Here is a 27,027-nt window from a genome sequence, read left to right as displayed (position 1 = left end):
ATCTTCAAAATTAACAATTATTTGATAGCACAGTCTTATGGATGAGGATCTCAAATCTATAAGAAACTCCCTAATGCCCAGTATACATATTCATCATTAAAATAGCAGGGCCCTTGTTTTTTTCTAAGAGCTGAATACTTATTTTGATGGAATTAACAGGTTTCATAGTTTTGATTACTGAGAAAAAAGCTTCAATAGCTGGCTTATTCAACAGAGATATTGACTGTCTTTCTGCGAGGGAAACACAAATGTGTAGTATAGCTATTTAATTATACTAATCAAAAAATAAAGGCATCTTAAATTGATCTTGACAAGATAGATTTGTGCAGTATTCTTGGCAAAAGAGTAGAAGTGATTTGCCACTGGCTTGGTTTTCTTTTTGTTTTTTTCCAGTCTGACTTAACAGCCCTGGAATTTCTTGGTGGTCTCCCTTATAAGAACTAAAGCAGCCATGATCTTGCTTGGCTTCATTTCAATAGCTGTACCCAACTTCCAATATCTACTTAGTGGAATAGGTTTTGTCTGCTGACATGTTTGTTTTTACTATGGTATGGAATTGATATCATGCATTTTATTGTAATGAATAAAATATTCCATTTCCCAACATTACTATTAGAATAATTTATATGACATGAGCATTACGTTTCACCTTTCTAAACATTTGGATAGACACATGAATATGCCAAACCTATGTATTTATAATATGTTAGTGATAGTTGGAGTTGTTAATGAATTCTTGGTGAATTCTCAGTTGATCTGCATTCTATATAGCCTCCATAATGTTTTAGAGCACTCTCTGAAGGGTTTATAGATTCAGTATTTTTCCCCAACAATCTGGCTCATCATTTTACTGACCTTTGAAAGATGGAAGACTGGATTAACCTTGAGCCAGTCAGGATCTAACTCCTGGCCATGGGCAGAGTTAGCCTGCAATACTGCATTCTAACCATTGGGCCACCACGACTCAGTAACAATGTAACTGAGGGTTCAAGAAATAAAATTTGATGTAGTACAAGGGCAGCTTACATTTTCTCTTCAAATTCTAGGATACTCAGCCCAATTTCAAAAGCTTTTTATAATCACTGAGATCAGGCCTTCGGCAAGAATAGTTTTATACCTTCTTCTAAAAGGAGAGGCAGGGGAAAAAAGAATAGGAACGACAGAATGAGACTGAAAAAACTAGGAAAAGACAAATGGGTTGCAGCAGTGGTTCTGGCTTTAATTGTTACAGGTTATATCAAAGTAGTGCTGGTGTATATATTTTTGTCATAGATGCTATATGGCTGGAAGACAAATGTTACTGTAGCCTATGTGTTTGAAGATATTTGATATTGTTAAGTTATTGACACTATTTATTCCACAAAAGACATTTTTTTATTTATTTTATTTCAAATTCTCCTATTAATTCATTATGTAGAATTATCCACAAATATTGTTTATTGGTAAATAAATAATTGCACTATTTATCTAAAATTATAGTTCCTCATACATTTATTTGGGCAATGTAGATTCAATTGAATATATTAGATAGATTGATAGACATGTTGTATACTCTGAAATTTTACTGAGTATTCAAAGCATAAGGCTGAGGACCTCCATGAATGATTTAGTTTTAGGCTGATTATTTTTTCTGCGGACAAAAGATAAATCATTTGAACACATACTGTATTTTAGAGAAATATGTATGTAATTTGTATCAATATAATTCACAGAAACACAATTTTTCATACAGATTGTGTAAAGTATAATATGCTCATATGAAATATATATTTGTTATTTTTACAATCAGAGAATCAGTTCCCAAATCATTTTTATGGAAATTGATGGTTTTTAGAATATGTTTTTAAAATTGTAATGGAATTACAACTTCGGAACATGTTTAAAAATAAACTCCAGCATAAAAGTAGTTAAAGAATTTTCAGAATGTAGTTTAATTTTCAAGGCCATTTTGTTCTTATTTTTGATTTTGACAACCAAAATCAAATTTTTGATTTTGATTTTTCTTACATTGTAATGTAAGAAAGTTGTAAATTCAGCAAAGTAGAAAGATAGATGGCTTCATCTGGTCAGTTGTTCTTCAGGACCATCCAGATTGCGTCTTTATGAATATTTCTGTTGATGGTTGCCTGGAAAACATGTATAAATAATAAGAACTGTAGAATGTTTGATTGCTGTGCCTAAATCTGACAGTTTGGCATGATTTCTAATCAGTTTTATTATTGATCTATGATGTGATCTTTATATAATATTATTAAATTCATCAAGAATAGAAAACAATGTGTAACAAATAATATATCTAAATATTTGGCAGGGTTTTATTTTTAATTAAAGGTACCTATTTTTCCTTTGAAACATTTTAGAATTTTTAGAGAGACATGCATGCTGTGAATTAAATTAAGTAAAAACAACTAAACAAAAGTTGGAACTGTATCTGTGTCCAACATGTTCTACCACAACTTTCTCTATATACCTAATTTTTTTACTTTCCTGTGTTCTGAAAAAAACATATACTCACACTGGGTTCGTTCTAGAATTTATAGAAGAGTCAGTGAAGTAGGACAAATGTAATTTTTTATTTTATTTATACTTCAAATTTCAAGGCTATGCAACTTCAGAGACACTGAGTGACTAATATATAAAAAGAATAAAACAGTAAAATTTTAAAATATAATCATTTTAAGGAAACAACTGATTCTTCCCACCTGTCCCAACAAGTGATAGACAAATGGCTACACCAATCACCCTAACCCAGGGGTCTGCAAACTTGGCTCTTTTAAGTCTTGTGGACTTCAACTCTCAGAGTTTCTGAGCCAGCTTTGCTGACTGAGAGTTGAAGTCCACAAGACTTAAAAGAGCCAAGTTTGCAGACCCCTGCCCTAACCCAAGACTGGGAAACAGCCATGTTTTAAATGCCCTGTTAAAGACCAGTAAGGAGATATGCAATTACTGTAAAAGATCATAAGTTCCTAAGAAATAAATATTCTTCCAACAGAATAACTTAAGAGACCAAATGAAGAAGATTTATGTTGTTTCTTAGCCTTTACAGTTATTTTCGCCATTCATGTAACATGAAGATTTGAATGCTATTTCTAGGCTCTGTGTATAGGTAAACTGGAATTCCAGTCACTAAGCATGGCAGTCGTTAAACAAGTCATTATATGACCAGGTCTGATTTTACCAACATTTTTAGCAGTGCCATTAAGTGATTCACTGCAATTAAGTGAATCATATGCTCATTAAGTGAAACACATAATTGTTAAGTAAATTTGGCTTCCCCAATTGACTTTGCTTGTCAGAAGCTGGCTGGGAAGATACAAATCATGTTTATGACACCATTCCAACCATCGTAAAGGCAAGCCAGTTGTCAAATAGCCAAATTGCAGTCACATGACCATTAGGGTACTATGATGATTGTAACTTCAATGATGGGTTTATAAATCACTTTTTCTGAGATTACTGTAATTTTAAATCATCATTAAACAAACAAAATGAAATGAAGACTACCTGTTTATTGATGAAAAATATTGATGAAAAATTCCCTTATGAAATAATTGTAGGATAAAAAAAATGAACAGAAATCTGTATTGTTTAATGTAACAATTATAAATATGATATCTATATTAAAGCTTCTGTCCATAGATTCTGATATTAATGGTATTTATCAGATAGGAACTTTTTGATAATTGCTATTTCTTAAGACTTTATTTAAAAATAAATTCTGCTGCAGAGATTCAAATGCTAATATTATTATTATTATTATTTATTAGATTTTTATACCGCCCTTCTCCCGAAGAACTCAGGGCGGTTTACAGCCAAAAAATAAGAACACAAGCAATGTACAATTAAAACAAAATTAAAACTTATTAAATAATTGGCCGAGATTTAAAAACATTTAAAATCTAAAAACCCTTAAAATTCATCTAGAAATTTAAATTTAACAATTTAAAATAATAAAACTTTTCTTGGTCTTATTTGCCTATATTATTTTTTTCTATAATATAAAGAGTATGCTTATGTTCATTCTTGGGAAGAACATTTGTATTTTAAGAAATATATCAAAATTAATCAGTGGCTTAGTTCATATGTAATATACCAATTAAAGCAGTAGTGGGATTCAAATCCTGGTGCTACCAGTTCGCTATTGGTAGCGCGCATGCACAGGGTGAACAGGAAGAAACCCACCACTGAATTGAAGAGAATAACACAAACTAATTTACTAAACATAAACTTCTTTCCTTTTCAAAGGTTTGCTCCAAATTACTGCTGATGATTTTTGTTTCTACTATGCAAGAAAAGATGATGGTTTCTGCTTTCCAGATTTTCCAAGAAAACAAGTTCGAGGACCATCTTCTAACTATTTGGATCAAATAGAAGAATATGGCAAAGGAGAAGATTTAAGCAGGTTTCTAAAGATAAATATTTTTTAATTCACAAAGCCTGACATTATAGCTTGATAATGTGTTGAGTCAGTTTCTGCTTATGTTCCCTAGCTGTGTCATCCAGATGTTGATTACTCCAGCTTTGGCTAAAAAACTGTTCTTTAAAGTACTGAATTCTTGCATAATGCATACTTTACTAATGATTCATAAAATTGTTAGATCAAATATATTGCAGATGTCTTATCTGAAATCTTATCAAAGTTACAAGTTAATATCACTCTTGCTTTCCTGATTATTCTTTCTACTCATTATTCTCATATTTTAATTTCCTATTTTATTTATATAATTTATAATCTGCCTGATTTCACAAACTCCAAAAGACAATACAATCATTTATTATTAAAATGGAATGATAACATTTAAATGTAGTACAATTTAAAAGAAGTTTCTTAAAAGTTTGATAATCATTGGAAATTAATGAGAAATTCAAGCACTCTTTTCAACAATGAGAGTTTATGCTCAACGTGAGTATAAGGTTACAAAATATCCAACAGTGGTACAGTTAAAATGTCTATAAATTTATTCCAGACTCTTTTATCCTAATTTTATTTCTGACTTCTATGTTATGCTTTGTGAATTCATTTTAATATTTTGATAGGACAATAGCAGATTTTTTCTTATAAAAGGAGGAAATGCTATATTTTCAACTATAAAACCTTTAAAGCCAGGTCTATTTGCCAAACATGGTATAGCTCTAAGGTATTTCATATAATAATTTACAGCCCTGAGATATTATCTAGTCCTGATTTCCCTAGAGCACTATTTCAAGACCTTTTTTAAAAAAACAACTTCATTTAGAACCTGGAATGATCACACAGTAATCTAGAGTCACTTTATATCAGCTCTATTTCTGGTTCAAAGTTTACATGTCCAGCAATTCTACATAACTTTTCTTCTTTCTGTACAACCAAAATTCTGAATGATCTATATCAGTATGACTTCTGTGTAAAGTATATTGGTCCATGAGGCTATCAAAAACTAGAAAAACATTTTGGTAACGTCTTTAACATAACTCTCTAGGTAGAACTATGCAACCAATACTGGCAGGATATAAAAGGAAACCAACCAAATTACAAATTCAATACCACGAGTCCAAGACACTGTGGAGCTCTTTCCTTATTCTGCTTTAATGCTTTTAAAGTGATATTGTAGCAAAGGTAAAATAATAGACTTTTTGCAGAGTTAACTTGTCCCCATGAGTTGTGAAAACATGAGGATCTAGCCTATATATCCCTTCAGTGTTTTTTCTATATCAACCTGATTCTACCTTCCTAACTTTATTGTTCATAGGATTACGCTAAAATACCCAGAACTCAAATACCCAGAACTCTCACAACATTTTTCTCAGCTGCCATTGGTCTACCCAGGAAAATCCACACTATTCAGGAGATCATCCCAACCTTTCTGAGTGACTTTTGCTGGAATGCATCTAGTTCCAGAAGAGAAGAGCAGACAGGAAACCATATTTCTTCTTTAAGTAAAATTATCATAGGAACTACCTCTTTTTATGCAGAATAAATATATTCATTTTTTCCTAATTTATAGTAATGTGTTTCTATCTTCTGTACCATCAGAAAATTTCTGGACAGAAAGTTTAGGAAATAAATACACAAACAAAAGTCTATGGAAGCAAAAAGACTTATTTTTAGCAGATAGCATATTCTCCTGGTAGAGTCATATTGCCACTTTCTCAAGTCATTATCTCCAGGTCCCCTAATTTTTCTCCAGACTCTCAGGATTATGTCCCTTTCTTATCTGTGTTAAGTGCTCTCTTTTTCTACCGCCTCTTCTTCTGCAGTCTTGTTTGTTGTTTCTTTATGTGGAAAATAACAGGCTCTGAAAGTAGTTAATCTCCAAACAATTAATACTTATTATTAATTTGTCAAATTTATAAGGCCACCCAACATCATCAAAATTCTGGGCAGCCTATGACAGAGAAAGAAACAATATAACAAAGAAAAGAACAATGCATGTCTAGAATATAAAAAAATATTCAGATGAATATGTCCAAGCATGCAAAAGTCTTGCATCTCACTCCAACTCAATTGTAGGGTAAAACCAAGTTTTAAAGATCTTTTCAATACAGTCACAGTACGGGCTGTACCATTCTTTGGGTTGATGATGTTCCAGGAGCAGACACCATGACAGAGAAGGTCTATTTCCTGGGTCCAATCAGATGATGTTATTTCCATGCCTTGGTGTAAATTCCCATGGATGAAATATTGTAGACTAATATTGTAAACTAATATTGTGGTCTCCAAGCTTTCCGGCTTGGTGGACTAGCCAGGGAGGGGGGAGTGGGGAAGGTTCTGTGTGAGTGGAAGGCAAATGGAGCTTTGTGTTTGAGCACCCACCACTCACGCAGCCCAGTTCTGAACGGGCCAAGGCCCGGTAGTGGACCACAGCCTGGGGATTGGGAATTCCTGTTGTGGACAGTTAACAAAAAACCTAGCTTATAAAAGAATGGCCAATCATCAGTTTAATTAGCCATTTTTAAAAGTGAAAGTTACTTTATCTTCAAATTGAAATATATCATGCTAAATAAATGCCAACAATATATCACATTTTGTATTTTTTGCTATTAAAGAGGAAAATTAAAATAATGTTCTTATTTGTTTGTTTTAGGAAACATAAACACAATTGCTTTTGCCTCCATGAAGTTGTAAGTGGTTTCAGGCAACCTGTTGGAGCAGTACATTCTGGGGATGGATCACACCGACTTTTCATCCTTGAAAAGGAAGGATATGTGAAAATATTAACACCCGAAAGAGATATAGTCAAAGAACCATTTTTGGACATACACAAAGTTGTTCAAAGTGGAATAAAGGTTGGAATTCCTTTTATTTACCTTTGGGGACTTCCTTTCTTTTAAGTGTTACGTTTTGTGTTACATTTTGTACTATTTCCCATTTTGCTTAATTTTAACTTTAGAAAGTAAATAATAAAACAGAACATAAGTCTTTTAAAATGAGGTTTTCATTTAAGTTAGTAGAAAGATAAATGGCTTCAGCCTAATGTGCATTAATCATGATTAAGATCCAACCATGGTTTGAACTCAGTTACTCAATCAGTCAACAGTTACTGTGCAGACTTTCCAAGTAAAGTATTCAATTTTCTTTGAGCTTACAGCTATAAATGTGATATAGTTATGCAGTTTAGAATGAGATCATTTTCCAGCTCAATTAAAATGGCAGCTATTTATAAATTATTTCCATGATATAGATTCACCTTGTTATCAAATGCTGTTATATACAGAAGGGGGAGCTCTCACTGCATCAGCTATTTAAAAGGATAAGTCTTTGCTTATATTAAAATCAAATTCTCCACTATAATTTACATATTGAAAAAGTCATTTTCCTCCTTAATTTTGATTGTATGTGTCACAACAATTCCTTTAGAAAAACCTATTTTTTTTGCAAAATTAAGTTAAACCTATGAAATTGGAAACTTTCATTAAAATAAATGGAATGGTTTTTATTAAATGATATTAACTGAAAGAATAGCTAAGTGAACCTGCTATACTTTAGTAAATGTATTAACAATGGGATGGTTTAGTGACTAAAAAAAAATCATGAAAAGGTATGTGCTATGTTAGGATTATCATAAAGCAATAGTATATTTTCTAATTCTAGGATTATTTTACATGATTGCATCAAAAAGATATTTACCTGAAAGTACTATTGCATATATTAGCTATTTAAAGTCTAGATCTATTTAAAACAGCATGGCGTTTAAATATTGAGATTAAAATTTAGATAAAAATCTATATTCAGATTCAACTGCAATCTGATTTTATTTATATACCTCTTTATTAATCTGAGTCAAGAGCTGGCATTTTAGTATATTGTAAACCATATGTTCCTTAAGCTTGATTCCCTGACTTTTTTTAATAAAAGAATAGAATAGAATAGAATAGAATTTTTATTGGCCAAGTGTGATTGGACACACAAGGAATTTGTCTTGGTGCATATGCTCTCAGTGTACATAAAAGAAAAGTTTTATAAATGTGATTGTTTTGAATGATCATCATTAGGTTTTTGTGATTAAACCTGATATGTCATTTCATTGTAGGCTGCTTTGCTAAAAGTAATTATGAAAGAGTATAGAAGTTGATAAGATCTGAGAAAACAATTTGCTGTAAGACTATTTAACCTCTCCTCCTTAGGCAGTTTGAATAGTCAAATACTGAAGAAAACACATGCCATGGAAACTGACAAAGTGACTGTATAAAAATCATATTGTCACATGGCACAATGAAGTATCCTCCAGATGCATTGGATTAGAACTCTCCTAATTTCCAGGTAGTATTGCTACTGACAAGCCATGCTACTTGGAATTATGGGGAAATAATCGTAGCTTCCTCCCACATGGTTGGAGGAAGCTAGGATATTGTATTAAAATCAACCATTTAAAAATGATAATAGTATTTTAATCTTAAATCATATAGAAACATAATGAAAGCATAAATCATCCAAGGAGAATGAGAGAACCTCCATGAAAGAGAAAACATATGTCAGGAAAGTGAGTGATACTGGAGGGAGACTGTTAAGAATATATGGGCTAGACTCCTTGACCTCAGCCACCTTATGCACCCCTCCAAGCTATGAATTGTTTTTACATGTCACAATGGCTTAAATTTTAATAGAAAGTTTCCCTAAATCTTGAACTACATCTGCTTCTTTGTTTCTTTCTACAGCTGAATGCCATAGTGAAGTCAGTTACACAAAGTGACTTCTATCTTTTTTAACAAGCCAATACAAATATTTCTATATAATTCCTTGTGTAATCTGAATAGATTGGCACAATTTATTTATTGTAATTTATTGATAAAACTTATACATTGAATATATGTACCTTTCCAGATCATATCAATAAAATATGTTTATTAAAATGCCAATACTTCACTTCAATAAATATATTTTATAAAGAAAATGTAAATATTATTTTTATTTTCATTTATTCACATTTCATATATACAACTCTCTCTCATTTTTATTTCTGGCTGAATGAATATAGTAATACAATAATTAAACAAGATACTAGCCATGTGATCTCTCAAACATCCCATATAATGGGCTTCTTTCATATTGATAGGTCCTATCATGTGTGCACATTCTATTACATGTTTAAAAGGTGCATCTGCCCTTCAACTATCTATCTATTTGTCACATAGGCATGCACTAAATATTTGTGAATGGATCCCAGAAAGATAGATTATCATGCCTGAAATGGAAATATGCAGTAAAAAATTAATAGAAAGTCTTCCATACTAGGTCATAATAAAAGTCCTTTCTCCTTTCCAGTGATGGCTTTCACTAGTGTAATAACATAGCTACTTATTATCTCCAGTAGAAACTTCCTACATGCTTCTTGAATGGAAGATCATGTATGCAGAGATCATGGTTAATTTGTGTCATATCTCTGCTCTTCTCTTAAGATTTTGGTATCAGATCATTTGAAGATAGTTGGAACTTCCTAAGAACAACTCCATAGCTATCATTTAGCACAATGTTAAGTGTGATTCACCTTATTGAAACAGAAGACATTGAATACACAAATGACTTTCTAAAGTCACATTTCCTATAAATTCTGAAAGTAATTAAAGTTGTTTAGGGAACCAACAGCAGTTAAAAATATGAAACTTCACAATGTTATAAGTATTTTAGCTTATTATTTTTAAAGGCGGCCCTTTAAATACTTGAATTATTCATTTTTAACAGTGTAGGAATTTGTGGCTGTTTTATATTTTAAAATAAAGGGATGCCTTGCCATCTTCTCTAACTGATTGTCTAAGATCTTGAGACAACAGGCTTAAGCACTGGTGAATATTTGTGACTTACATGGTATGCATTAAAAAAAATTATGGAAAAATGGAATCCCAGACAGGACAAACTATTGTGTCAGTAGTTTTCTTTTCACTAACACAGACTTTACTGCATTACCATATTATACACATAATCCAAAACTGATCTATTCAGAGAATAATGCAAAATATAGCCTAAATTTTATGTGTTTTTAAGATTCATAAATAGTCTCATCTAAACTATAATTCAAATAGCAATTACAAAAAAGTAGAATTGCAGGTATACTTTAAGCTACTTACTTGTCGAGCATTTCATCCCTTGAATTTGATAAAATTCATATTCTGTTCACAAATACTATGGTTGCTGAAAGAATGTGCATATACAAAATAAGATGTAACGTTAATCAGTATGACAATATATCATATTGCATTGTTCCTTTCTTATCAATTTTTAGAAAATAACTGAATATTTTAATCACCCATTTTCTTAAAGATCAGAAATAAGTTTTTATTTATTTAATTTATTTATTAATAAATTTATATATCCACCTATCTCACCAACAGCTACTATGGGTTGCACAAGAATCACATAAAAAACAGCAAATGTAAAAACAACAGATGTAAAATATAAAAAGACATATTAGTATATGTCATAAAGTTCATAAACTAGGTTTGAATAAGCTAAAGACATAATACTTTTAGCTGTCAATAATATATATTGAGCTTTATAGACATCTATAAATTTGAACAAGATCACTCTAATGAATGCTACTGTATATAAAACACTTTAATGACATATGGGCAGTATGTTTATGCTAAAGATTATAGAATGTTGATTTTGGGCCCAGTGTCTTAGACTAGAAGAATGTCCTGGAAGAATGATGATAATTCTTTATCATTTTACATGCACATGTGTAGGTTTAATGTCCTGTGTTTCCTCAAGGAGAATCCCCTGGTGCCAATGAACTGAGCTTAGTCCAAAACAAGTTTCTGTTTGGAAAGTGTAGTTTTCATTGTGGGTGTTCTTGAAATTGTATGCTTTATAACCTGTTATTATGGAGATGTGTGTAGTATGATCAAGACTGCCAGTTTCTTTTCTGTGCACTGTATGAATTAGAGCTGCATCCCACACACAGTGTTAGATAATCTATGTTTCTGTTTTGTTATATGTACAACTCAATTTTGACATTCAGCTATTTAAGAACTGTTCAGAATATCTTCTTTTGATATGTAATTTGTTGTAGGCAGAGGAATTTTTTAGTCAGAAAAAACAGGTAAATGACATGTCATTTAAAATATGTATAATTAAAGAAAGGGAAAGAAAGTGGGAAAGAGGACTGAAGACAAATCTAATAGCCATATCATGGCATCCTCTAGCAGGAGTAACCACCAACAATTTAAATCCAAAATATTGGGATTAGTAGTCTTAACCACAGCATTTCCTTGATGTATTTAACAATTTCCTCTTTAAAAAATGTGACTCTCATCCAACCCACTGGAGATCCTGCATATTACTACTAGACACAAATTGTTATAAGATATCTAAAATACCTTCTAGTCTCTTTTACTATAATCTTTTCTTTCCCCAGTTTGAACATATACTATAGAAAGTAGAAGTATGTAATTTTATTTCATATGATACTTTTATTGTTTTTATTTATATAATTATCATGGCAATTTTAAGTACACCTACTAGGGAGTATGATTATTGACTTCAACTAATTTTATTTTTAAGTAAACAGTGGAATTACAGTAAATCAGTATTATTCAAACAGATTTTTATTCTAATATGTCTTTGGCCCTTTTAAATCTGGACGTGTTCATCCTACTTGTTAACCCTATGCTAATTTTTTTCATTTTAGAACAACTAAAAGTCTTCTGTAGAAAAGAAGACAGAATTTTTCATTTTTCTTGCCAAGATGGTAAAGAGTACAGTTTCGTCCAAAATAAGACATCTCCTGATAATAAGCCCAATTGGGCTTTTAAGTGCATGGCAATGCCAAGCATTTATTTCAGGGTTCAAAAAAATATAAGGCAGGGTATTATTTTTGGAGAAAAACAGTAGTAAAGAGTGTATTGTGGTACTTAGTATTCTATTTGTGTGATTCTTTGCTTGTATGAATCCTGGAAGAAGTTGGATGTGGCTAACTGTATGTGGGGTTATTTTCACTATTATCATTTGGATGGGATATGGGTCAGCAGCTCCTCTGCTGCTATGAATACACAAGAAGATGATTAGACAAACATAAAGATAAAGGCCCATCATAGTCAAGTACAATTTCTGATGCTAAGATGAGAATCCATATAGTTTTCACAGAAACATTCCCAGAATAAAGTTTGCTTTATTCTTGTTACCTTTTGGTTTAGTTTACCTTCAGGCTTACCATGAAAAAAATAGGGAAAAAATAGAAAAGATGTGTGAGAGCAAACCAATAAATGCAGACATTTCTAGTGATACATAATGCAGATGTAAGCAACATCATCTTTCATTTGGTAGAAGGAGATAATATCTCAAGCAGCAGATCTTAAGGCACATTGGGGCAGTTAGGTATGAAGGAAACAATGCTTTGTCTGCTGTATGGCTTGTTTCTTTATTTCTCTGAATATTCAGCAACCTGTGCTATCAGCTTTGGAGCATGAGTTGAAGGATGGCTATCAACTCTGACTCAGAAAGCAAAATGTTTTGAAGTACTTCAGGTTGTAACTGCAGACTACTTTTTAAATTTCTTTTTAGAACAGGTAGGGGGAAAAGGAACACCTCCCCTTGAAGAGTCCAAAATTTCTGTCCCACATAGCTAACAGAAATAACATAGCTAACAGAATAGTCTGGCTTCTTATTTTTTATTCTATTAGAGCCTGGTAGCACAGCTCTAATGGAAGCTAATGATGAAACGAATGGTGTTTCTGCCTCTAATGTTTATGCGGATTGCTTAACTTGACAGGATAAATAATAGAAAGTTGATAAAGTCAGAAACAGCAGACTTTTTCTATTCTTCAAACCAAACACAAACTTTCAGTGATTAAATTAATACAGACATTTTGTAGTTCTAACACCAGGGAGGTCTGTTATGATATTGCAGAGGTTTATCTAATCTAGGAAGATCAGGTCTCTGAATTTACTTTCTTAAGGTATTTATAATGTGCTAGCCATCGTAGTGCTTAGCACAGATGTGTTTGCTTTTCCTTGTATGGCTGTTCATACTTGATATAATCATAGGGAAATCTTTCTTCTTCATGAACATGATGTGCATTCTGGCATATTTTCAATTGGCGGAGTTTCAGCTAAGACCCACAATAGCTCTCCAAAACAAATAACTTTGGCCCAAATTTGCAACTTCTGACCAAAATGCAGTGCAGCTAGAATATTTCCCTGTTGTTTTATTTGTGCAAAGAATGCAAAAGCCACTATACGACTGAAAGTTTGCACATAGATAATCATGACAAATCTGGAAGGAAAGAGAGTTTTAAAAATAGTTTAAAAAATATTTTTAAGATATTAAAAATCTGTCTTTAAAAAAAATATTTTGCTCCATATGGCAGGCTAATTATGTTCCCCAAATCTGATATTATTAAATCAGGAGTTCCCAGAATTCTTAACTATCATGGCCAAAGATTGGGAAAAGCTGTAGTGTGTCCCATTCAGACAAATTTAAAACAATCCTCATCCATTGGCCTTAGCTAAATCAGCAATTTCAGTGAGGTAGATTTTTCAGACTGTAAAGAACTTTAGAATTAGTCCCAGTGCATAGTCTGAGGTATATTATGTTGCCATATTACTAGAGCTAAGTAGATTTGAATCTACCTGTATTTGGAGGAGAGGCAGCCTATAAATCTAATGAATACAATCTTGCTTTCCATAACAAAAGGGCAATTGTATGAAAAGACATGCAAACTGGGATCTAGGGCTCCTCTAAGAGTCTTACTCTAAAGATAGTGTGGCTAACAGCTCACAGGCATGGAAATTGTGTGCTGTCATATTGTGAGTTCATGTGTGAAAAACTAATTGATAACAAGCGAGCTCCAACCTCAACAAGTGCTACAAGAGAATGGCATTGCTGGCAGCCAGTTTCCATGGCCAGCATCTCCTGGAAGAAGCCTGTGAAATAGGCAAGTTGGCAGAGTAATAGACGAAATGGTGCTGCCATTTCACCAAAGTAATAACTTCAGTAAAAATTGCAGCTGTGGAAAACTTTATCAACAGAAGCAGCAGGAAACCTGTAATGTGCTCATTGATGACAGAATTGGCAACACACAGTTGGCATAACCTGGCTATTTTTCTGAGCTTCCCTTCAGCCTTTAAAACAGCATTAAATTCTTATTTGAAAACTGGCATAGTGCCATTTTAAAACATGCTAAACTTCTCTACATAAGAAATATTTATGGAAGCCAAGTATCTGTTTCTGCTGCATACTACACCAATATAGCCCTGAAAGTCTAGCCAGTAAGATGTGGACTGATATCAATCATTGACCATATCATCAACTGTATTAAGTATACCTATTGTGTTCATCACAAGATTGTGTCAGCAGACAAAGGAAAACATTATTTTAAAACTGAAATAGCTGAAAACAATTTTAACCCCTTTCAGCTGAAATAAATGCAACCATGAAGACATGGCATCAGAATCTTGTTACCAAGGCATGTTTGTCTTATGATTAGGGAACCATATTGACAGCTGATAGTCAATTTTATTAACAATAATTTGCCATAAGAAAAATTAATAATCTTGTATTCAGTACCGTGTCTTCTTGTGACAAAGTACATCTATTCATCCAAAACCTCCCTAATTCAAACCCTGTCATCTTCATACCCATCTCTGAAACCCTGGAAGTCTGTCTGCTTCTAAATCGGATCTGCAATAGGCATTCAGAGAAGCAATTACTGTAGCTTCAGTTTTTAGCAGCTGTTTTACCATAAACTTAAGCTGTTTTCTAAAGTGTGTGTAAACAAGTTTTAAACTTCAAATGCAAACCACCCAAGAGATTATATAAAGCATAAAATACTGTTAACAAGTTGCTGTGAAAATACACTAAATTAGGCCCAACAGAAAAACATATTTAAGGACTTTTTCATAGTCTGGAAAAAGGGACAGAAGGACTGGGGTCTGAAGTTAAAACACTCTATTAGAACGTTCAGCATTGGACCAGTTTAATTTCATTTGGTCTTATATAAATGTTGATTATATTTTATGTAGCCAATTTTTTTATGCCAAACCAAATTTCCAGACAGTATCATATTATTTCCATCTTATTTGCCCATCAACTATTCTCACTGGCTCTGATGATCAGAAACCACAACAGAAGTATATGCATTCTTAAGTAATATGGAGTAAATATTTTGAAGTTACAGACAATTGTGCAGCACTTTCTGTCTGCATATAGTTGAAGGCTGCAAAACGTCTGGACTGATCAAAGCTAATGATATAATTTGAAAGTTCACACTATCTTATATATGATTGTATAGAGATGTCTTTGGAATTAGCTTGGAAGCTGCAGCTATTCAGAACATACGGTTAATACTTGAGAGGAAAGGGGATAAAATAAACAAAACCTAGACTAGAACAGTGGACAAAAACATATAAAATGAAATATAAAATGTAAAATCATGCATCTAGGTAAGAAAACAAACATTTACACTGAGGTGGCTCAGTGGCTAAGACACAGAGCTTGTCGATCAGAAAGTTTGGCGGTTTGAATCCCTAGTGTAGGTCTTCTGCGTGAGTAGGGGGTTGGACTAGATGACCTCCAAGGTCCCTTCCAACTCTATTACTGTTACCTGGGGTCAAGAACAGCACATGTGAGAAGGACTTGTGTGTACTAGTGGATCACAGTCTCAACATATCCCAACAGTGTACTTGAGCTGCAAAGGCCAACCACCTATTGAAGAGCAAATCAAGAGAATGATAGAATCCAAATCACAGGAAATAATTATGCCACTCTATTCTACTTTAGTAGGCTCCAAAGGAGTACACATTCAGGTCTCCGCACCCCAGTTTAAAAATACACTGATAGACAAGCAAGTCTGGACAAGCAAATCTAGATAAAGCTACCAAAACAGTGAAAGTATCAGAAACCATGTCCTATAAGGAATAGTTAAAAGACCTAGGTTCATTTAGCTTGCAGAAGGTTGAGGGGTGATATGATAGCTGGGATGTAAATGCAGGTCACGGGTTGGAATTTATAATCTCTCAGGTCCCTTTCGATGTTATGATTTTCTGATTTCTATAGAGATGAGTCAATTGGAAACATATTATTCTTTATTATTCTATTATTCTACATATTACTTTATTATGCTTCTATTCTGAACAAGCTGCACTGAGTTCCAGCTTTTCAGGTTTGTCTTGAAACATAAGGCACTGTATACACCTTAAGATCACTTAGCTATCTGACAAAGTCCATTCTTATAGATTTTTCTGGGCATAAAGATCCAATGAGGGAAACCCAAAAGAGGGCAATCTTGATAAAAATGCCCCAATTCTGGAATTCCCTATGAACAGTCACATATAGTGTTGAAGCTTTATCTATTAATCTAGGCACTTTATTGAATATGTGCTGTTGTTCTGTTAGGCTACTGATGACCAGTGTTAAGTGTGTTTCATGATCCTTACACGGAATAACTTTTTAGAAAATTTTATTGCTTACAATAAAATTGTTTTAGTGTAAATTACTATAATATATTATATCCTCACCTGGAAATATATAAATGAAAAGCAAATTAGATTTTAAAAGATAAGAAATAACTCATAAACCAACTAATCAATCAATCAATCTATATTCTAAGCATATTTTCATGTATGCTAAAATTTACCTTATTTAGACCTTAGAATTCAGAATCATTTGAGGCAGGCCCAAGATATTTTGTTCCATGGCATAAAGCGTTCTACTAAGGAGGTGTAGGTTTGTCACATCTAGGCTTTAATCAAGGGACTAAGAAGCGTTCATATTCTCTATCAACTTCACCTGCCATGAGATTATCATCTCATCCTGTCTTGTAAGAAGGCGGCCCTATTTTTGTTGCTTCTCATTGACAATAATCTAGCCATTGATTTGAACTTTTATCTAAGTAGAAACAAAGCTATGACTTCAAACAGCTGACCTAATGGCATTCAAACTTATGATACCTGGATCTAGAGAAAGCTGTATAATGTTACTAAAAGCTTTGACTGCAAGGCAGCTGGTGTTAGAGAAGAACCTTCCGTCGTGAGCTCAAGACACATTTATTCATCTGTGCAGGACTGGCTTAGATTTTAAATTTATAGGGGTTTTAAATTGGTTTTAATATTTATATTTATATTTTAAAATTTGGCATTAGAATAAGTTTTTTAATGGTTATTTTAATGTGTATATAAATGTTTTATTTGCCTGTGAACCGCCCTGAGTCCTTCGGGAGATAGGGCGGTATACAAATATGAATAATAAATAAATAAATAAATAAATAAGATCTTCAGTCAGTGTCAGTAAGAGAAAGAGAACAAGATTCAATCCAGTATGATAAAATATTGGTATATCATAGGCAACTATGAAAATAACAATATTACATGCTCATAGATTAATAATTAGAAATAACATTTCTCAGACAAGTATAGTGTTCTGTTCCTATATTATTTATGATCTATATAGAATTCAATTAAAATATGAAAAATATATTTTTATACAATATAATTTGCTATATTCTTGGAAAAATTAAAATATAGCTAGTTATTATGCTAGAATGAAAGCAATTTATTTTTTAAAGTTGTCCATCCTGTATAAAACTTTAGCAATCCATAAAGAAAAATCTCCTTGTAATCCAGATTTACTATACTTTCCAGCTTTAGGTCATATAAATATAATTCTATATAAATAACAGCCTTATAAAATGAAATGAAATGCCTTTTATGTGAGTAATTTGAACATATACAGATGCATTAAGCTAAATGAACTTGCAGTGTGGAACCTAAACATATAGTAATATTATTCTGATGTATATAGCATTTCTAGTAATTAATAAAAATGACCATTTATATTGTGCTCCTATCTTTATTTTTTAATTGTGAACTATGAAAAAATAATATTTATTTTAATATATTTAAAGTGATTTTATACAATATGGCTAATTTGATTAACAACTGGAAGATACTATATAGACAGAATAACTCTAGTTCCCATCAAATGAAAATTATGTTGAATGCCACAATCAACTCTACACCATTCTCCTTAAAGAAAATTTATATCCAAAGAAAAAGATACAATGATAGGCTTATTTTCTATACTAAAGTATTACAGTGCTTTTAAAAAATCATCAAATCAGGGGACCTTGTGTTTTTCACAAAGAAAATATGGTAGCTACTTCAACATGTTTCTGCCACTACTTATCACTACAGTTCCTTCCCTCATGGATGTTCAGAAATCTAATACCCCATCTTATATGAAAACTGTATTTAAGAGTAAAATATTTATGTAGATGAGTTCATGGAAGCCAAAACACGGATATGAAGAGTTTTGTGCCTCTTGGCTATCTGCCATTCTGGCCACTCAGAGCAATATCCCATGACTTACTTTTATAGTAATTAAGGTAGATACCTTTTAAACATATGAAACTATACTCTCATTTCATAGTGTATTGTGTAGCTGAATGTATATAATTCAGGTGGAATATAATTGGGGTGCAAAATTTTAAGTCAAAGTTTTGATTTTTCAAATTTTTTGCTATGTATTTATTTGCTTTCTATTTCCTGATGTATTAGTATCATCATCATTATGTTATGTGCAGAGCACATTGGGTAGCAAGTGTTTTCCACTGGTTTTTATCATTTGCAGCATCTTTGGCATCATCCCAAGGAACATTAATGATCTTAAGGTCTTCCATAAGTGTTTGGCGGAAAGTTTTCGAAGGTCGACCTCATTTTCTCTTTCCTCTAGAAAGTATCCAACATAATGCAATTCTTGGATGCTGGTGTTTAGGCATATATAAAATACAGCCAACAAGCCGCATTAGATGTTCCTTCACATCTATTAGTATATTTGCCTTCAAATGCTGTTTACTAGTTTATATGTACTATGCAATAGCAATAATTATATAGAGAAAGGTTTATATAGTATCTTTTCAGGAATATTTCTTGGATATTCAGAATACTGCAATTTATCATGCTGTATTAATTATTAGTATCAATATATGTTAAAGGATTATATGGGTCTGTAATGTAGAATAGGTAAGCATTGGCAAACACTGCTTTGGATATATACATTGCCTGTTTTTGATGCTTCCATAAAATGTCTATTCATAAAATAGCTGTCTCAGTTGTGGATAATCAAAAAACATTTTCTAGAAAGCAAATTAGCAGTGTTGCTTTCCATCAAATCCTCAACCATCTTCCCTGAACACTTTTTACCAATCCAGATTGTCTTAGTACTTTGGAAGGCAGGCAATTTCACTTCCAAATAAAACTCTGGGGTGTAACCACCTAGCATTTTATTCTCTAAGAATATAAAGCCTATATTTGTTCCAAGGGTACGTGTAGGTAGACATCTCACAGCATACGTTTGGATTTGTTAGATGCTCAAATTATCTTTGCTCACAGCTTAGCTGGAAACAGATCGTTCTATAGCCCATTATAAAGTCCCATCTTTCTCTTCTGGAGAAAACAAGCAGCAACACTTTGCAGGAACACATCTTTCCACCTTATTTTTTTTCTGCCTCCAACAACTATTCTTTTTCTTTCCCAAGAATGCCAATAATTATTTTAAAATTGACTTCTTATTTTCCCACCTTCTGGACAACTGGTCAGGACAGAGTAGGGTCATCATGGATGTTTGCTGCATTTTCTATCAATCACTGCTAATATGATTGCTAATTTAAAACTTTTATCTTTGTTTCTAAGGCAGTTTATATAATTGCACCATCTTGTATCTTTTACTAATAAAACGGCAAGAATTTTTCTTCCAGTTGTGGGTTGAAAGCATATTGGACTACATGCAAGAGCCATTAAAACAATTCTCCGTATGATATATTCAACATTTAGTTTCTTTTGTTACAAAAAAATAATATTTGCTTGAGTGAATTAGCTCTAAGTTATTAGTTTCTCAATAATATTATGACTTTCTCAGGTTATAATATTTTTGTCGACAATTGTTTTCCTTCAGAATACATGTAAAAAGCATAATTTACCATATCACTCTTCTTTAGGATTAAAAAGGTATTCTTGACAAATTATAAACTAAAACACTCAATTTGAATTGAGGAAATAAATGTAAGTTTTGAAATGACTATTCAGAATTGATATTTTTTTCCTGGGAGTCATAGCACCAGCTAATAATTTAATTGTAAATTTCATTTTTAATAAAAGGTAGCCAGAAGTAACCTAAGGAGGAAAATTAGAAAATTAAAATCTATATGAATAGCACAGAGATTGATTAAACATACTATTATGTATGGAAAATATGAATTAAAAATGGTACAAAGTAAGCAAAGTTGAATATACATTCCCAGACATTATACAATGCAGAAATAAGACTGTAAATGTAAAGTTCAGTATGTTACACCATATTAATCTGACCTGCAATATTAAGAGTATAATACATAATGAAATACTGAGTACAGTCTTATACCTGTTTACCCAGATATAGAACCTATTAAGTCAAATGAAAATTTCTTCCAAATAGATTAATGTCAAATTTCAGCTTCATAATTTTAAATATCTATATGAAAAAAGGCTATTAAAATGAAACCTCAAGAACAAGCAATTCTCTGAATAAATCAAGAATTTACAATACATTGGTTGTAATTGTCTGTGGTACAGTAACTTGAATATTGTATCAACATTTAGAACCTGAGACTCAAATTCATTGTGAAGTTGGGGCAAGTGATACAGTGTATAACTCTGTTATTAGAAGCCACAGTGTTTTCATGCATCTCACCATGAACACAAACATCCTCAACATATTCAGGAAATCCATTTCCTCTCGAGTGAAGTTTTCTACAAGTACACTCTATTACATTTTTAAACTCTTAAGTGGTTATATCTTCAGTTCTATTTTCCTCTAGGAAAAACCTGGCCAATTAGATTTTAAAATCTGAAACATCACTGAAAGCAAATATAGTTAATTCAGTAAAGGGCTCTATTTATCAACAATGCATTATTTTCTTTGTCTTTACTGTTTCTATGACATTACTGTAGGACAAAACAGGGTGTGCTGCTAGGTATGGTTACTGGGCAACAAGCTATTTTTCATAGGAAATAAATGATGGTGAAGCAACAGTGTGGGCTGCAAGCAGCAATAATTCAGCACAAAATAGTGTCTTTTGTAGGGATTTAGAAAAAAGTTCAGCTTTTCTCAAATTTCCCTGGAATATATCGGTCCCAGATCCAGTAGATAAATATGCAGTTTTATAACATGGATGTCTTACAGTCAGAACTATAGAAATCAAATAATAATAACTTTCATCAAACTTTTGTTTAATGCTTCTAAATCTCCCCCTTTCCCATATTACAGAAAGGACCCATATTTTTGGACCAATCCTCTATGGGTGCTCCAGGGTTTATAAATGCACTCCTAGTCAGTTGTACCTTTTGAGCTCTTGGCATAAAGAAAATGGTTTTGGCCTAAAATGGCATTTCATTATATGTTTGCAGAGGAAAAAGTAAAGCAAAAATGACGATAGGAAAAAAGAAAAGAAGATGGAGATGGAGATGGAAAACACAAAAGCCAAATAACATTAATAAGCATTATAAGAAAAGATTGAACTTTAGAGTAGTTAACTTAATAATAAAATTGTACAATTTATCATTGGGAACACAGATATTATGATTGGAAAGTAGCCAAAGTTTTACACAGGCTTTGAAAGGTACTGAAGATTATTGGGAGAACTTGAGCAGTTAGACTCATAAAAGTGTAACTGAAAATCATTTACAGTTATTTAAAAAAATGAAGCAACTAAACTCGCAAAGCTGCTTAATATAGTGACATTATTTTCATGTTATGTATTTGTATTCCACCTTTATTATTTTTACAAATAAGGCAGCAAACATATCTAGCATACCGTTTTTAATGCAATGTTTGCCTGAAAACATACGTACATTTTTGAAAGTAGCATGTTACACTAAAATTAGAGGGCTATTATTATGAATAAACAGTTATGATCCATATGATTGATGAAATAAAAATATTAGCGTACAATTTATCTTCAAAAGTTTAAGGCAGTTAAACTATTCAAACAATAAGCAAAAATATATAACCTACATGAGCAGGAATCAGTCTTAGACATAGAAAAGTGAAACATAAATAGTTTTTAAAACCAAAATAGAATACCTAGGAAGCAGAATCATCATGAGTTTGAAAGAATACAGAAGCAAAGTGAGAATAAATAAGATTGATTGATTATTTAATTATTATAAATAGAAAGAATCCTGAGGTTTAAGGGTTGGAAGGGATCTTTGATATAATCTAGTTCAACTTCCCCCCTACCCCAGGACTACAACATCCCCAACAAACCACCACCTAGCCTCTGTTTACAAATCTTCAATGGAAAGTCACTTCCTTCTACAAGTCTTTTTCACTGATAAACATCTCTTACCATTTAGATTTTTTCCTGATATTTAACCAAATCAGCTTTCTTGTAAATGAAATCCATTGTTTCTTTTCCTGCCTTCCACAAATCTTTTATGTAACATCCCTTTAGTTATCTGTCATATCTCCTTTCCTTCTTTGTCCAGGCTAAACATACTCATTACTTCCAACTATCCCTCATTACTCTTTCCTTTCATACCTCTTAGTGTGCTATCTTGATTACTAACTTACGCAATTTTTCAAATTTGTCAATGTCCTCCCTAAATCAAAAGGCCCAGAACTGATCAGAGTATTCTAGGTGTAGTCTGTGTAGAGCAAAATAGGAGTAAAAATATTGTTTATCTTGATTTTGACAGCTTGCTTTTATTGATGCAATCTATAATGGGATTTGCTTTTCTGCATCTACATCATAATTTTGACTCATGTGTAGCTTGTGATCCATTCAACCTTTTTCTGCATGCACTGCTCCCCAATGGGATCCAACCCATTTTATACGTGCTTTTAATATTTCCAACCACATTTGCACTTTCCACTGAAATTCATCTTGCTAGTTTCTACCCAGCATTCCAGCTTGTCAAGATATTCCTCAATCCTGGTGTTTTCTTGTAAGATGTTTACTACTCCCATTGTACACAAATATATTAATGTGTTGAATAGTGCAGGCTCTAAAACAGAGTCCTGTGATACGTCATTTGACACTTCCTTTCAGCTTGAAATCCGTAATGGAAAATAAACTGTTTATCCCACCTGAAAGATTTGCACATTTTATATTAGAGTTGATCCTGTTAAACTTTATGGGCAAATTCCAAACATTTATTTTTATATTTATTTAGGTCCATACAAGAAGGGTTTTGTTCTAGCTTCTAAACTATTAAATTTTGTTCTGTATAGAAAAACTCTTCTCCTAAGCCACCTTAACTTGGTCCTTCCTTCCTTCCTTCCTTCCTTCCTTCCTTCCTTCCTTCCTTCCTTCCTTCCTTCCTTCCTTTCTGCCTGCCTTCCTGCCTTCCTTCTTTCCTTCCTTTCCACTTAATAGTCTTTCAACCTTATATGGCCACTAAATATGATCAACAGTCATTGAGATTTTGCAGGAGAGAAAATTATTTTCAGCCTGAAGCCTTTTTCTTAAAGACATTTTACACTTTTGCAAACTTGTTGGTTTTTTCAGGCTCTGAAATTTTCTTGTTCTATGCTGACTGCAATTGTTTTGTTTCATAAGGATAACACAGAAGAATTCTTAATATATTTATATAATGACTGAGTGCAAAAAATGGTATTTTCTGAAAAGCAATATCACTTTTATCAGTCATATGATATACAGTACAACTGTTAACTTAACAGTTACAAGTAAAAGCATAGCTTTTCATCCAAAATTGAGCTGTATGCTCTTCTGAATATATTTATGAAGTAGATTGGTAATTTTTTTTCGAACTCATGTTATTTATATTTCTGTTACTTCATTATAGTTCCCCACATGAACACAATTTAGATAAAACTTAACTTCATTTCATTTCCATATATATATTTACATACAGGCAAAATTGTTTTTACTGATCTGGCTCACTCCCAATCTCCATCCACAATAACATTGTGGAATAAAGTCAGAGATAATGAAAGCCTCAAGGTACCAATAATCATCACAACTTATCAGAGACTGGAACAATAAGAGCAATGATAGCAGTTTGGCCACACAGAATTAAGGTGTCATGACCAGTACTTTCAGCATTTACTGAGGGCAAAAGAAGAAAGGACCAGTTAAGTGGAATGGAATCTTTGATTTGTAAGTCATTATCATTTTCCATCAATTGCCACCCTGGATCTGTATCAATCTGTATCAAGCCTGATGTGTCCATGTGTATTTCAGCAAAGATGGTTTAATATACAGCAGAGTTTTGTTAATGGAGCGGAAGGTATTCTTTACAACAAACAGGAAATATGTCTAAATATAACATAAAGTTTGAGAAATGGAAAGATTATATTAATGATGTCACACATTACAAATATTATTTGTACTTGCTAGGTTATTTCAAGAGAAACTATAACAATGACATCATAATGATGGCTGACTTTTATTAGTGTTTTCCCTGTCCCTTTTTTTGAAGTTCTAGACTGTTGTAAAAGAAAACAACATTCAAAATGTTGCCTCCGCTCTTGTAATTGGCTTTAATTTACCACAGTTTTAACAGGAAACTGTTCCGTTTCATTTTTTAAACAGGATAAAACTAAACTGAAGGACTAATAAATTGCAGTGAAGAAGAGGAAGAAACAATCTTTTGAAAAATTGGTTTCATTGCTAAAGTTCAATCTGGGAATCAGAACACTGTATCTGAGCCTTTTTTGGGAGCAGCTTTCGATTGTTTTTTTAATCCAAATATCTTAGCGAAAATGTAGCTTAAGTTTTCCCTCCAGAATGAAAAGACGAATTAAATAAGCAAGCAAACAGTATCATTACTTAAATTACATGAAAGCCAACAAATAATAAATGGCAGAGGGTATCTGCATCTGCTTTTGTTTTTGCCTGAAAATGAAAGGATAACAGCCCTGGTTTTGGGCAAGCCTACTGAGAAAGAATTCTGCAACTGGATCAGCCCTAGAATAGAATAGAATAACAGAGTTGGAAGGGACCCTTGAGGTCTTCTAGTCCAACCCCCTGCCCAGGCAGGAAACCCTACACCACTTCAGACAAATGGTTATCCAACATCTTCTTTTTCAGAGTCCTAACTGAAAAGGCCTCTGACGTAACTGAATAGTATTCTTAGAAGAATTTTCTACTAAAGAACTTAAAACAGGACTGACTAACCAAGGCTACAGATAGCCCCTGGATATTTGTGTGTGTGTCACATGGAAGTTGTCCTTCATTACATAATTATATGTTGTCAAAAACCAGTCCAATTTGTAATAGGCTTCTTTACACTTGTTATGACTGATGCATTCTTTGTTGTCCTCACCTTCCCAAACATGGATCACAGCTACAAAATTACCATTTCTCCATATTAAGGCAAAGACAACATTTTTGATTCAAAGTCCCAAAGTGCTTTTTCTAAAAGGCAACTGGACTTTTTTGATTTTTTTTTCTTTCAAAACATTTCACTTGTCATCAAGTTCAGAACTGAAGAAGCTTCTTGTATGAAAAGCAAAACGTTTTCAGAGAAAATTTGTCCTCCTTATTCTTCAGAAAGGAAAGTGAATTATATTACAACTATTACTGCTCATTTTCAAATTCAATGTAGTAGAATAGTACCACTATTTGTATAATATTTATTGAATATGTTCACAGAGTTATGTGAGTCGTACTGTTCCACAGAACCTGAGAAATATACCATACAATATGGTAGAAACTTTGTATTCTGAATTAAACAAAATGCTGAAAATGATATTGCAAAACAAATACATGAAGATACAAATTAAATATCTAGCATACTGATTGTCCCAGGGAAAAATGTTAATTTTTGTTATAGCATGAATTATTTATTTGTTTTGGTATGAAGCTAGTAAAAAAGACTATGCAAGTTACATAGTTTCAGGTGTTGAGCTGGCAAATACAGTTGACATCAGAATCTTACAATTTTCAGCCTTTAGAATGCTGTAAAATTTCATTTTGACTGTCAAGTGTCTTTGAAGTTTATCAAAAGGCAATGGATCCTATTCTGCACCCACCACCTAGTGCTGTCTGGTTTATTGATAAAATTATCTATGTAGCGATTATTGCTGTATGATAAATTGACATTGTTTTTGAATCAGTCAATAAAAGGACTAAAACTAAATAGAAATGGTACTTCTGTCTGGAAGATATTGTTGAATATCATCTTATTTTATAATGCCAATTCTGAAATTTATAATTACAGAATTAGATTGTAATGGCTATTGCTTGGTATTAATGATTTGTTCAGAGACTGTACTTCATAATTCTTCTAGAAATATCATCTGACTGGATCCTTACACTTATATGTGTATAAGTACACATATACACTTATATATGATGTATTAGGCAACAAGATATCCATGTTTTGTCTCAATGACCTTATCCTCCTGGGTTGTGACATTTTCTTCAATATTACTTGTTTCCCACATATGTGTGGTCAGCATATGATAGGCTGCTTATTATCAAGTAAGTAGCAGAGCATTTATTTATTTATATAGGTGCCTACTTTGAGAAAGAATATGGGCATCAAACAATAAATTTAGATATCTGAAACAAAAGTTGCAGCATTTATAAAGCATTGCTTGCTCAAAGGACCAA

The 27,027-nt window shown here is 32.5% G+C and overlaps 1 protein-coding gene across 3 annotated transcripts in view; it reads left to right on the top strand.

The window, feature by feature from the left end:
- HHIP (hedgehog interacting protein) overlaps positions 1-27,027 on the top strand; it is an 85,498-nt gene that overhangs the window by 25,074 nt on the left and 33,397 nt on the right. For all 3 annotated transcript variants that reach the window (XM_058193173.1, XM_058193172.1, XM_058193170.1), the window contains exons 3-4: positions 4,246-4,402; positions 7,065-7,266. In XM_058193173.1, coding sequence (XP_058049156.1) covers positions 4,246-4,402; positions 7,065-7,266 — 359 coding nt within the window. The remainder of the gene's footprint in view (positions 1-4,245; positions 4,403-7,064; positions 7,267-27,027) is intronic.

This window comes from Ahaetulla prasina, chromosome 8 (assembly GCF_028640845.1).
Source record: "Ahaetulla prasina isolate Xishuangbanna chromosome 8, ASM2864084v1, whole genome shotgun sequence".
NCBI lineage: Eukaryota > Metazoa > Chordata > Lepidosauria > Squamata > Colubridae > Ahaetulla > Ahaetulla prasina.
The sequence above is the reverse complement of the archived record's forward strand: the minus strand, read 5'-3'. Positions and strand labels throughout refer to the sequence as shown.